The sequence below is a fragment of the Bison bison genome, unplaced genomic scaffold, assembly GCF_000754665.1.
Source record: "Bison bison bison isolate TAMUID 2011002044 unplaced genomic scaffold, Bison_UMD1.0 scf7180017860456, whole genome shotgun sequence".
NCBI lineage: Eukaryota > Metazoa > Chordata > Mammalia > Artiodactyla > Bovidae > Bison > Bison bison.
The window spans coordinates 841776-855313 of record NW_011491028.1 but is presented as its reverse complement, the minus strand read 5'-3'; the positions used below and the strand labels follow the sequence as shown (position 1 = coordinate 855313).

Sequence of the window (13538 nt, the reverse complement as noted above, 5' to 3'; positions counted from 1 at the left end):
AGAAATAAATACATACACAGTCAATTGGAAAATGGGTTGGAGAACATCTGAAAGCAGTTTAGTAAGGAAATATACACAGTTTCTTCCCTCTTGGCAAGAAAAAACAAAGGACCAAAGGGAACCACAAAGATGATTACAGATTTGGAATATAAAATTTCCAAAGAACCAGTTAAAGGAGTTGAAATTACTACTCAGGAAAATAGACTGAATGAGGGTTCATTAATTAATGTCCTTCTAGTTTATGAATGGGCTCATTTATCAAGACAACCAACCATCTGGTATCCATGTTTGATGAGGCTGAACAAGAAAGCGAGCGTGGCACACAACATGCAAAATTGTGAGATGCTAAGCCTGAGAAGAAAGGTCATCACGAACTTTGAACAGTACATATGCCACATTCACCAGATTGAGAACCAGAGAACTTTTAGTCTATCTTTTCTGCAATAAATTAAACCAATGCAACCTTATGGAAGTCACATAATATCTCTGGATTCAGCTTCCTCCTCTGTAAAATGAGCATATTAGGTTAATATTTTTAAAAAAGAAAAATAACACTAAAACTACAAGTATGGACTCAGGATTCAAATGTTGTCTTTGTCACTTACTGTTTGTATGTCTTTGGACACATTCTGCACCTTGAATTTCTTACCCACAAAATGAAAGTAATAATAATATCCTCACATGTTTGTTGAGAAGGTTAAATTAATTAATACATGGAAAGCATTTGCACAGATCCTGACTCAGTTTTTTCAGTTGCTGTTACTATTATGGACAAGTATTAGAGGTAAACTCTGGCTGATTAAGCAGAAAAGCAGTTTATTAAAAGGGTATTGGTTTCTAGAAATTTTGGATTTAGAGAACTAGATTCAAGAGTAAAAAAGATGTAAGCTTTTACGAAAATATATATATAAATATATATACACGTATAATGGAATCACTTTGCTATACACCTGAAACTATTAATAACACAACATCAGAAATCAACTGCTTCAATTTAAAAAATAAATACTAATATTAAAATAATTTCAAAAAGGGTAAACTCTTAGAAATGAAACCAGAACCATGCACAAATCTGGAATGGTAATAAGACATATCCACCGTCAATGCTAATGTCAGCACCGTGACTGTTTCTGCACCAGAACCCAACTTCACTTTATTATAACTAGAACTATCCCAGCTACAAGGGACACTAGGAAAGCAAGTATGTGGGCATTTTTGACTCTTACAGGAAAAAGGCAGTTTTGCCCAGATTTCTCATATGTAGTCAAAGATCAGATGCCAGGTGGCCCAAATTAACCCGGTCTGCTTGTCCTTCAAGCTAAGATGTATTGCTCAGAATCATGTATTAAAGGTTGGGTGGTTTTAACCAAGGTGAAGAAGACAGTATACAAAATTTCTTAAAGACTCTGTGGTTCCTTGATGAAAAGGCTTAAAACATCTGTGGCAGAAAGGACTTCCAAATACTCTTAACATATAACTGAGTTATGGGTAAGCTCAGTATTCAGTATCTAAATTAAAACCACTGGATTTATAGTTAGAATTAGGTCTTTAATTTTGAAATTTATATAGTTGAAGATTTTCACCTATTTATATGTGACATTCACATCTTTGAATGGAAAAATAAAAGATCCCAGAGTTTAATGAACATTCTCTCATAGAAAACAAAAACCTGTATTTTTTATCTCTAACTATTTATACATGTATGCTGCTGGAAGAATGCACCCCATAAGAAGGACATCAGCCAGGAGAGGGAGGAGCAGCTCTAATTGTGCTTTATCTATTTTAAATTCCTCAACTATAAACATGGTGCCTAAAATACCAGCAATTCAGCTTCCAACTGTCCAAGCAGTGGACAGCTATTCTAACCCCATGACTAATGCCCAGAGCCTGTCTTAAACTGGCCTGGACCCCCATTAACTGGTGCATTCTGAGCCCAGTGGGTTGTTCACAGGACAAATCTCCCCCAGTGTCTGAACTTCATGGCATCTCTGCATCAGTCAGATTCTTGGTGATTCCCCAAAATACTCTTGGTGTTACAGAAACAACAGAATTAATAATCTCTCCTAATCAATCATTTTGGCTCACAATCACATGAGTTCTAAATATATGATATGCACAAAACAGTTTGGTGACATTTTTAGTAATAGCAAGAAACTTCAGGAGGAAATTCTAAAGGTCAATCTGCTGGTTGCCTATTTATTTTCAAGCTATCAAAACTTGTCAAATGAGAAATTCTGGAATAGCCACTTCACTATTATGCAATGAAACTTTGTTTCCTTAGGTCAAAGATACAAATATTCCCAAGTTTATATTAAATTTATTCCAATAATCCATTGGGAAGTATATCTCCAGATACTTACGATAAATAGAAATGGCCGCAGAGGGATCTGCATCAATTCAATGGTAACAGTCAGTCCTAGGAGGTGGACTATAGAATGGGCAATAGAAATATTTCTCTCTGTAAGAAGTAGGTGTGAGATATGTTCTTTCCAAAATTTGTGTAGTAAAATGATTGGAAGTTGGAATGATTTTAAAAGCAACAGAGAGCCTGCAATTTAATGGCATGACAATTTTTTTCATAAATAAGTAACTGAATGTATGAATCTGTTATAAGTGACTAGGTTTTCATATAACAACGCAAAACATAGTAGAAATTAAGCTGATGGACTCTGACACCAGACTGCCTGGCTTTAAATTCTGACTTCCCCACTTCCCAACCACAGAATCTTGGCAAATTATTTAATCTTTTGTGGGCTTCTGTAAAATGTCTTCTGTAAAATCAGGATAGGCATAGTTCATAACCTATAATACTATTTGAGAATTAGAAGAGAGACTTGTATGTAGTAAGCACTATATAGATATTTGTTAAATAAATAAAATCTTAAATGTCTCCAAAAATATCAAATTCATTTTTCAGGAAATTCTTGGTTGAGACATAGCTCATTGAATTCTTAAGTTTTTTCCTATAAGTATAATACATTTCATTTCTCAGATTTCTCAGTGAAAGCTTTTTTAATGAATAATCCTAAAAGAATATAGGGGAAGGAAAAAAAATAGAAGAACTCTTGAGGCAAATATTTCCATGTTTAGTAAAAGGAGAAGCACCTACTTGTTTGAAGCAAAAAGTAATCAAGGCAAGGTAGAACACCCACATGACATCTTTTTAATTTAAAGCAACATGATTAAATTATTAGGGATTTTAAACATGATTACAATTAAAGGCACTATTTAGATACCGTAATCCAAAAAGCTTTTATATTATCAATTATAAAATAACTGAGAAAGTCTCAAGTTAGTATTCACAAAGATTTAACAGTGAAACTAGAAACTGCTTTACTTTGATTTTTAACAAACAACTACCATGTAAAACAAGTCCTTAAATAACTAAAATGTGCCTTTTAGAAATATACATAGAAAAGTATTTGGAAAGGCAGGCTTAACAACTGCTTCTACAAATAGGGTGGCACGTTGAGAAATTTTTCTGTTTTACTTTATACATTACCATGTTTCTTCCAACATCATGTATCATTTTATGGTATAAAAAAGTTTTAAGTAATCATGGTAGAAGTTAGTAATGAATATGGACATTGGGTTCCTTACATTTTCCTTTTTCCAAAAATCACAATCAAGTATAATAACAAAGAGCTCTGGCTATGCCTAAGTGAAAAGTAAATTTATCCCTCTCTAGCAAATGAACTGTCAGCTCAGTAGTGGCGGATTAGGCCTGTCTTTCACTTTGGGGCCCCTGAAGTTATTTTTGGGTCATTAACTTTCAGAAAAATAAAGACAGCACTGGCAGAAAACCCTGCACTACTCCTCCCTGAAAAGAACATTATATAGCTGATTAACACTGCTGTATAGCAGAAACTAACACAACTTTGTAAGGCAATTATATTCCAATTAAAAATAAAAAAGGACACTGAATTTACCAAAGGTCTTTTTATGACAAAGGAAAAAATCAAAGCTAATTATATTTGGGCTGAGAACAGCATTGGCTCCCCACAAAGATCCAACATTAGTGAACACCTCTCATCGGTCTTGTCAACTTCAAAGACAGATTTAAGTCCCTCGCTGGGGACCCCCCAAATTAGCCAGTTCCAATGCTAACCTTCATGATGTTTCTAATTAGGGGTTCACATTGCCTTGCTCATGAAACCACCTCAATCTAAGCAGGCAAGAAGAGGGTTAGTAACTATTGAATATATATCACATGCCAAGACCTGTGCCATGCACATTTGATGCATTATCTCCTTTAATCAAAAGCTGATTATGTCTCCACTTTGTAGATGAAAAACACTCAGGATCTGAGAAGTCAAGACATTTGTCCAAAGTCCCACAGCTAGTGGATCCCAGAGCCAAAGAGTCCAGCTCCAGAACCCTCATAGACTTCAACATTAAATCAAAACCCCAGATTCAAATTAGGGTCAGATTCTTTGATGATCAGGCATTGGTGAGTTTGAATGGCAATCAAAAAATAATAATGACCCCTTATATTTGTCCAGCACTTTATAAGTTTTCACTGTGCTTATCTGGAGCAAGTCCCTGAAGCAAAGAACATGGTGTTAAAATCCACATTGAAGAGACTTCAATTTTTATCTGACCAGTCTACTATTACTTGTCAGTAAGCATCTTCCTTATTAAGAAATGATTTTGAAAATGCTCGAGGAACTCAAACTAAAGATTGTATTGCTTTTTCCTCCCTCCTATACTCCATATGGAATTCGCAGGAAAATGGACAAAGAAAATACGGTGGTCCTCCACCTGGCTGGGATGCTGCACCCCCAGAAAGGGGCTGTGAAATTTTTATTGGAAAACTCCCCCGAGACCTTTTTGAAGATGAGCTTATCCCACTATGTGAAAAAGTGAGTCTGAAGATGATTTTTTTTTTAATCTTTTAATGAAAAAGATACTATTCTCTTCACCTCGCTTTCACCCTCATTTTTCTTGGTCAGTGACGGTTTCTCTTCCAATTGCCACTCCTCAATCATGGACAAAGTTAAAACCTTCCTAGCTATTAGTGATTTGCCTCTAATTATCAATGCCTTGAATTCTCTCTTCTCTATTACTCACAGCTGAAACTACCATTGCTGATGACTTTTAAATCTGTATTTCAATCCCCCATCTCCACTGGCAAAGCCATCTTACTGCAAACTCAGCGTATTTGTCAGTCTAGAATAACACTACAACAACCTGTCTAAAATAAGATATTGCTTCAACTTGAAATGTTACTATGGTTTTATAAAGTATAAGACTGTAAAATTTTTTAAAAATGCGTATGTTTGTCATGGCTCAACAATGTACCTGTATTATATTGATACAGAAAGAAAAAATTTCTTTCTAAAAAATTTTGCAAAAATTTGAATGTGATAAGCAAGATTAATAACATGGTTTTTCAAGGTTATTACATAATTGAGGAATAAATTTCCTCAGTTTTAACTCTAAATTGTATTTTGCTACTGAACCCAAAGTGATGCAAAATTGACATTCTTGATAATTTACCAAGTAGGTGTTTAAAACAATCACATTCCTAGAAAATTTAGTGAAAATGAGAGTTTGGCTATTTCTTTTCCTAATGCCAAGATCATCTATGTGTTTGTATGTGTGTAATTCAGCCTGTTTCAGAACTACTTTTAATTTTATACAAACATTAATTGGCACATGCACAAATTATGAGGACTTCATCCTGTAAGAATCTCATACACTGAACGTGAAAATAAGTGCCAAAGCCCCCTGAAATGCAGAGATGAACCATGCTTGAATTTTTTTCTAATGAGCGCAGGAGAAACAGGTGTCCATCACTGAATACCTGGGGTGGCATGGGGTGAGGCTGAGCTGAGGGGAAGCCACCACTGCAATAATAGCATTTGCTGAATAATGCCTCTTCTCGCACGTGTCCCTCACATCTATGTCAACCATCCTTCTTACAGCAGCCAGCAATGATGAGCTACTATATCTGGATTATGAAGAATAGTTGGGGAAGCAGGAGAGAGTAGTTTAGAGGCAACACAGGAGCTGCACCGAGGGACAGAGGGAGCATCCTGTGGCCATGGAGGTCTGGCCCCAGATCAGTTGCATTAACACTAGCATTTGCCTTCCGCCTACAGATGGAGAAAACAGGGCTTCCCAGACCATCCTCTGAAATACACCTGCTCTGTTCACCTTTGTATCATGGTGGGGGGAAAGATAGCAAATAAGTCAGTTTTGCAATGTTCCAAATGAGTGTTCCTAGTTTTGGTTTTCAAACACTAAGGGTAGATAGAGAACAACCAAGTAAAGATAAAACTATAGAGACTTCAGAGGTCAATGTAGAGAATAAGGACACATCTATCAAAAAATTGTACTTCTGATGACAAATGTGTTTTCTGGTCCCTAAAGTGGTGTATAAATGCCCAGATAATTGTGTGATGAATGGTCACTTGCTCTATCAAAAAAATATATATCCTGGCAACTCAGGCTGAAATGCCACTTGCACACATTTTCTTTATTATCTTGACTTTGCTGATGAGTCAGAAGACAAATTTGAAGCCAGCATGAAAACATGTGAACCATTCATTTATATGAGATGCAAATACCAAATGTGGTAGAGGCAGACTTCAAACCATTGTGTGTATGTGTATGTGTGTTTAAATATGAATTCTCTCTTTTCATTACTTGTAGATTGGTAAAATTTATGAAATGAGAATGATGATGGATTTTAATGGCAACAATAGAGGCTATGCATTCGTAACATTCTCAAATAAACAGGAAGCCAAGAATGCAATCAAGCAACTTAATAATTATGAAATCAGGTAAGATCTATCTCTTCTAGATTAAAAGTGAATCAATGTACTTTTATCTATTCTTCTATCAAGTTTATCTATATTTTAGTATATGCAAAAGATAGCCAAAATCAGGGGGAAAAAATATGTTAGTTCTTTTCCTTGGAAATCAATTTAATGAAACATTTATTTAGCCAACACTATACAAGGTGCCAGACTAAGTTCTGTAAACTATTCAAAGAAACAAAATTCATTCATTTATCCATTTAATAAATACATGCTGGCCACTGTTCAAACCATTAGAAGTATCAAGGAACACTTTCCTCCAGTCATACTAAGCAATTGGATGTATTCAAAAGAGTTTGAAAAAATAAAACCAGGAAATGGGATAAAGCTGTGTGAAGAGGTTGCTGTTCTAATGTGATGTATTTATGAAAATACTCTTCTGGGAAGCAAAATTTGATCTGAGATTGAATGAAAAGAATCCACCACGATAGTCAGACCTAGAGGAAGATCATTGCAGAGAAAGAAAGAACAACAAGCGAAAAAGGTCTCAAAATGACAGTAAGCGTGATGTTTCAGAGAACAGAAAAAAAAGCCAATGTTCAGAACAGAGTGAGGAGAGGAGGGTTGAGGGCAATACAGTTCGTTGGAGAGTCACATTTCATCTTTAATAATCTGAATTTTAGTCTAATAAAAGGGGAAATCACAGAGTTTAACTAGAGTCATACTTTTTAAAAATATTCCTCCAGCTATTAAGTGCCCAGGGTAAGGACTAAAAGAGGGAAAAGCAATTCCAAGGCTGCCACTGTGTCTAGAACTAGGCAGGAAATGGTGGTGGTTAGACAAAGGGGTTGGTTAGTGGTGTAGGTGATAAAAAGTCAGATGTGGGAGATATTTTGGAGGTTGAATAGATAAGACTGGCTAAGTATTGGATTTAGAAGAAAATTGGATTTTGGTTCAAGTCTCTGTGGAGGTGATAGTGTCACTGAGATGGAACAGGCTGGGAGAATAGCAGGAAAACATGAAGTGCTATGTTGGGGACAGGCAACACCTGAGATGAACATTACATGCCCCAAGGGAGATACTGAGGCGATGACTGTGTGACACCAGAGTCAGGAGAATGGTCACTATTGGAATATAAACTGGGGGTCAGCCAAATAAAGGTAATATTTGAAGCCATGAAATTAGCAGAAGGTTCCAGGACACACCTGACCCTATACAATCAATAAATTGGCAATAGGACTAAACTTCATGAAAATGTTTGAGTTCCAAAACGTAAACTAGAGGGAAGTGCCATAAACCCTTTCTTAAGGAAGCCCAGGGTCACCAAGAGCAAAGATTAGTGTACTAAGTGAAAAAGGAATAGCTTGGGGTCAGACGGGTTTCAGGTGAGTGTCAAAAAGTGACTTGACCTCTCTGAGCCTCAATTTCCTCATCTACAAAGTAGGAATAATAATAATACTATTTCATAGATTTATTATGGGGATGTTATCAAGATTTTTAAATGTTTAGCTCAGTGTTCAGAACAGAAGTCACATATTAGCAACATTAATTCTGAGATGCTGTTTTTCACAGGAAGGAAGGAAGACATTCCTTCCTGTAACAGAGTCACACCTTAAAAGTGATGGAATCTGAAATTTGATGAGTACAAAGACAGCAGATTTCCCACCATTATTTTTCTCTCACTTCTTATAGGCCCGAAATAAGTGCCACATTATCCCCGTAATTCTGTAAGTCAGTCAACTACTGGATCATTTTTCTTAAACCCCTTAGCCACAGTGAGATTTACTTGGCAACTGCTAGTAGTCTAGCCATTCCGTCTCAGGATTGGATTCTAGAACAGAGTCTTAGGAAAAACATAAAGGAGGCTCCCCCAACATATGGCTCCATGGATCCAAAAGAGTTCTGCTATGTGCAGAATTTTGGGAGATGAGAATCAGGAGATCTGAGGTCTAGTCCAGATTCTTTGGAACAAATCCTTTGACCTCTTTCAGCATCATTGTTATACTATCATATGATCACACCGAGTTATTCTGGGCATCCATCATATGAAATAATACATACCAAATTGTTTCAGAAAGGGCTATAAAAAGCTATATCCTAGTATAGCTTTTATATTAGTTATATGTTCTCAGGAATTAGAGGATTCTCCATTCCTTGATCTCTCATGGTATCTGGATATCTTGGCAGTAAGGATTATTGCCAAAAGAGCTTTTCAGTTGAGATGGGTGTAGAATTGGCTGTATAGGGAATCAATAGAGTTTGCTGGGCCTTCTTAGCATACTGTTACATACTGGAGCCTGTCAATCCTTTTTGAAAACAGGGTATGAACATTAAACACAATCCACTGAAAAATAACACTCTCCTCTGTGAATTTCAATGTCTTCACCTTTAAAATAGAAATAAAAGTATCTGTACCTCATGGGGGGCGTAATGAAAAAAAAAAGAGATAATGCATGTAAAGCTCAGTGCCTGACACGTCAGATGCTCTATAAATGTCTGCTGATGGTTATGGCGATGACAGGAGGAGGGTGAGAAGGAAGAGGAGAAATATGACAAAGTATTTGGAAAGAGAAAAGTGGTGGCCAAAATTCCAAAGTTCAGGTTGGATGCCAGAAGCAAGGTGAAGGCATATAGTGACTTTAAATTTTAATGAGTAGGATAAAGGCCACTATCTCTCAGGAGGTAGATAAAGTTCTTATCTGGAAAAGACTCACAATTGTCATGTCAGCCTCCTCCTCATCAAATATCCACTGAGTATCTTCTAAATGCCTGGCTTCTGGTGACATTAAAGTCATGCCCTCAGCTTTTGAGACATAGTTTTTCATCTCCAAGCAATTCTTGGAAAAGTGAAAGTGTTAGTTGCTCAGTCATGCTGGACTCTTTGTGACCCCATGGACTGCAGCCCACCAGGCTCCTCTGTTCATGGGATTTTCCAGGCAAGAATACTGGAGTGGTTTGCCTGACAAATCACACAGCTCTGAAAACAGGATATGGAGACTCCAAGCTCCCCCTACTGGTAATTGATAAGACCAGCTCCTTAATGATCAATAATATATTTTCTAAATAAATAGTATCTTGAAGCAAAAGGTTTGTTTTTTAAAAGAAAAAAACAAAGTTCATTTTATCAACCCTTTCACCCCTCATGAAAAACCACATTCCTAGGACAATGTTCACCAAATAGAGACAGACCCGTCACAGGTCTGAAATGCAGTTATTGATTCTTCAGCAAAGCATAGACCCTGGTCAAACATCTGCCACACAACTGAGAACCACCAGAAGCAAGAATTAGGAGCAATCTCCTCCTTAAGCACTTTTTATTCCTAATGAATGAGTGGTTTCTGTTAAGGGAAATTTACCCATTTTTAATAACTTTGTGTTATTACAAAAGTCACATAGCCTACACACAACACACAAAAACAGCCAAAAAAAAAAAAAAAAGAAGTAATAAAAGTTCAAACCATTCTTCATTGCCCTATGTTGAATTTTTATAGTCTTTCTAGACTTTCTATACAGTTTTAATCAAAGTGGCTTTCTCATATACTCATTTTATAGTCTTTTTTTTTTTTTTAACCCAACAGCACAGGCTGAACTGGTGTTCTCCACTATCACAGCCTCTCCTACGTTACTGTGTTTATTGATTACAGAGCATTCTGTGTCACGAATGCTCATCTTTTATTTCCCAGGGCATCTCAGCCAAGAGCAGTATTGTCTACCCTAAGGGACATGAGAGGTGACGAGGCTGTCTTGGATGACCTAATGGGTGGCTCCTGGCATTTAGTGGGTGAGAAAGAGGGAGGACAAACACACCACAGAATACAATAAGGAAATACCCAGCCCTAGAATCAACGTCATCTCCGCTGAGATACATTAAACCAGCTCTCTATGATGGAATATTTTGCTCATTTCCAATTTTGGAGAGATTTTAAATAGTAGCAGTGAATAACTTTACACAAAATTCTAGTGCTCATCTCTATTTCTGAGGATACTCACCACAGAGGGCCATCGTATGGCCAAAGGTTTCCCACAGTGAAGACTTTTTTATGCATTTTGCCAAATGCTCCTGGAAAAGTTGAACCAATCTCATCTTGGCAAACGTACCCATCATCTTGCCAATAAGCAACATGTACAGTGTGAGAAAGGGAGATTGAATTGAGTCCAGAGGCCAATTTTATATCTTAAAACCTGCAACATTGTAAGCAAGTCATTTCATTTCTTGGAGTCTCAAGTTCTTCAACTGAAAAATGGAAACAATACTGATTTTGTCCATCTCACATTCTCCTTGTGTCGGTCAAATAAGATAATATGTGAAAATCAGTTCTGTATATGGCCTATCTTGAATAATGATGTCAGAATAGCTTCTATTTGGTTGGAAAAGAAAGGGAGCACCAGGGGTTGCAACCTCAGATACCTTCAGGGCAGCCAGGCAAGTTACATGTGTAGGTTAGGCCTGGTGTAAAGGCCTCAGGATTGGTGATATATTAATACTTGGGAGGTTTGAGGATTGGCAATAGCTAGTGAATTTACAGTGAGTCTAAAGACAGCAGATACTACTCAGCTTCAATTTTTTTTCTTTTTTAAGATAGCAATGGGAAGCTGCTATATAGCACAGGGATCTCAACTCCAGGCTCCGTGATGACCTAGAGGGGTGGCACGGAAGGGTGTGCGGAAGGCTCAGGAAGGAGGGGATATGTGTATACATATAGTTAATTTGATTTGTTGTATAGCAGAAACTAACACAATATTGTAAAGCAATTGTACTCCAATTTAAAAAAAAAATTTTTTTTAAGCAGAATTTCCCCAAAGCAGTTCCCTTCCAAAAGCAATCTAAACCCTAAAGGTAGCCAAACGTCACACATCCACAGACCTTAATAAAAGTTCCAAGGCCAGACATGTTCAACTTCTGTCTTAAACCTTAACCACACAAGGATTCTCACCAATCAAAACACCTGCTCTTTTGGCAGAAATGGGCGTCTCTTAGGGGTCTGTGCCAGTGTGGACAACTGCCGATTGTTTGTCGGGGGAATTCCAAAGACCAAAAAGAGAGAAGAAATCTTATCAGAGATGAAAAAGGTCACCGAAGGAGTCGTGGATGTCATCGTCTATCCAAGTGCTGCAGATAAAACCAAAAACCGCGGCTTTGCCTTCGTGGAATATGAGAATCACCGGGCAGCTGCCATGGCCCGGAGGAAGCTTCTCCCAGGTTAGGACCATCCTCAGAGAGGAGGCGTCACTCCCTCCTGCCTGCTTCAGGCTGCTGCGCTTCTTAGCAAAGGAAGTAAAACCCTGTATCCGTTTCTTTGCTCTTTATCTCTCATTACGCAACATTTTAAACTCTCCATCTTTCTTTTCTCACAGTTAATTCTGTTCCCTAGAGTTTTCACAGATTAGGTTCTGAAAACTATTCACTGTGCATTAAATCCAATACACATGCACAGGAGAAATCTAGAAGCTCGAGCTATAGCAACGCTGTACTGAATCTTTAAACTGAAGAATCTCCATAAATTTATCAATCAACAGTTATCTTTATGTATCATTTTCATTATCAGACTTATTAGAAATAAGGTATATTATCCATCATAATGAAGAAATAATAGATATGCAAGTGAAACATTATCCCAATGACAATTAAGTGGCATACTTTTATTATAACCCCCTAGTAGCATCACTGACTCAATGGGCATGAGTTTGAGTGAACTCCTGGAGTTGGTGATAGATAGGAAGGCCTGGCGTGCTGCAGTCCATGCGGTCGCAAAGAGTTGGACACAACTGAGCAGCTGAACTGAACTAAGTGTCTAATAATTTGTAATTTCAGAAATTAGAAATAATAGTTTTCCATAAAAGGACACCTTAGTTAGGTGCTATAAATACAAGGCAGGTCCTGTCTGGGCAACGACCATAAATTCCTAGGTTTAGAAAGTTCCACCAAGACACTGTCTCAGTCAGATCAACTTAGGAAGAATTATTGAAAGTCTGTGCTTATTTTAAAATATTTGCCAAAACTTACACAAAGTAAGGTATTGAAATGAATTAACATTAAAATGATAAGGATTTCAAGAATAACTGATTGAACACACTGGAATCAATGTTTCTCTTAAGCACTATGGAAGACCACCTTAATTTGAAACAAAGCAAAACAGCAACAATAGATGTATGCTGCCCTATACACATTCTTAAAAAATACTAACAGGATTAGCCCTCTAAAATTTTTCAAAATTGAAATATGGCTTCTGAGCTTGAGGAGTATTTTTTAACACTATGAAGGCAGCTTAAAGTGAAAAATATGAGCTAGCCCCCAAAATTGCTGAATCTATTGAGGTGGATATTTTTATATCTAAAGTAATATTCATAAATTTTGTACATGTAGTCTATGGGATTCCAAAGAGTTGGACACAGCTGGGTGACTGAACAACATTAGTATTAGAAAACATAGGAAAGGGAAATTTTACAAAGATTAGGGAAGATGAAATCAATATTTAAAATTTAACAATAAAAATGTTTTGTCCTGAGAGGTGGATAGGTTCAACATGGAAACGTCCATTAAAAAGTGAATAGTCAAAATAAAAAAGAAATGAACATAAATTCACTACCCAGTGGTCAAGGTGCCTGACCAAGGGGCATAGAATCACTAAAACTCCTCACACTTCTTACCTAGCCTCTCAGTGACAAGAACTTAATATTTTACTGTCCTCTTCAACACCAACAATTCTGGTATCGAAAAGCCCCTCATTTCCATCATGTTCTTGGGCCATCATTGTAGGCTTAACACATATATGC

The 13538-nt window shown here is 36.9% G+C and overlaps 1 protein-coding gene across 3 annotated transcripts in view; it reads left to right on the top strand.

Annotated features, from left to right (window-relative positions):
- The window catches only part of A1CF (APOBEC1 complementation factor), a 103260-nt gene that overhangs the window by 53398 nt on the left and 36324 nt on the right, over nucleotides 1-13538 (top strand). For 2 of the 3 annotated variants that reach the window (XM_010832215.1, XM_010832214.1), the window contains exons 3-5: nucleotides 4728-4862; nucleotides 6658-6788; nucleotides 11726-11964. In XM_010832215.1, coding sequence (XP_010830517.1) covers nucleotides 4728-4862; nucleotides 6658-6788; nucleotides 11726-11964 — 505 coding nt within the window. The remainder of the gene's footprint in view (nucleotides 1-4727; nucleotides 4863-6657; nucleotides 6789-11725; nucleotides 11965-13538) is intronic. The other variant, XM_010832216.1, reaches the window with a different exon arrangement.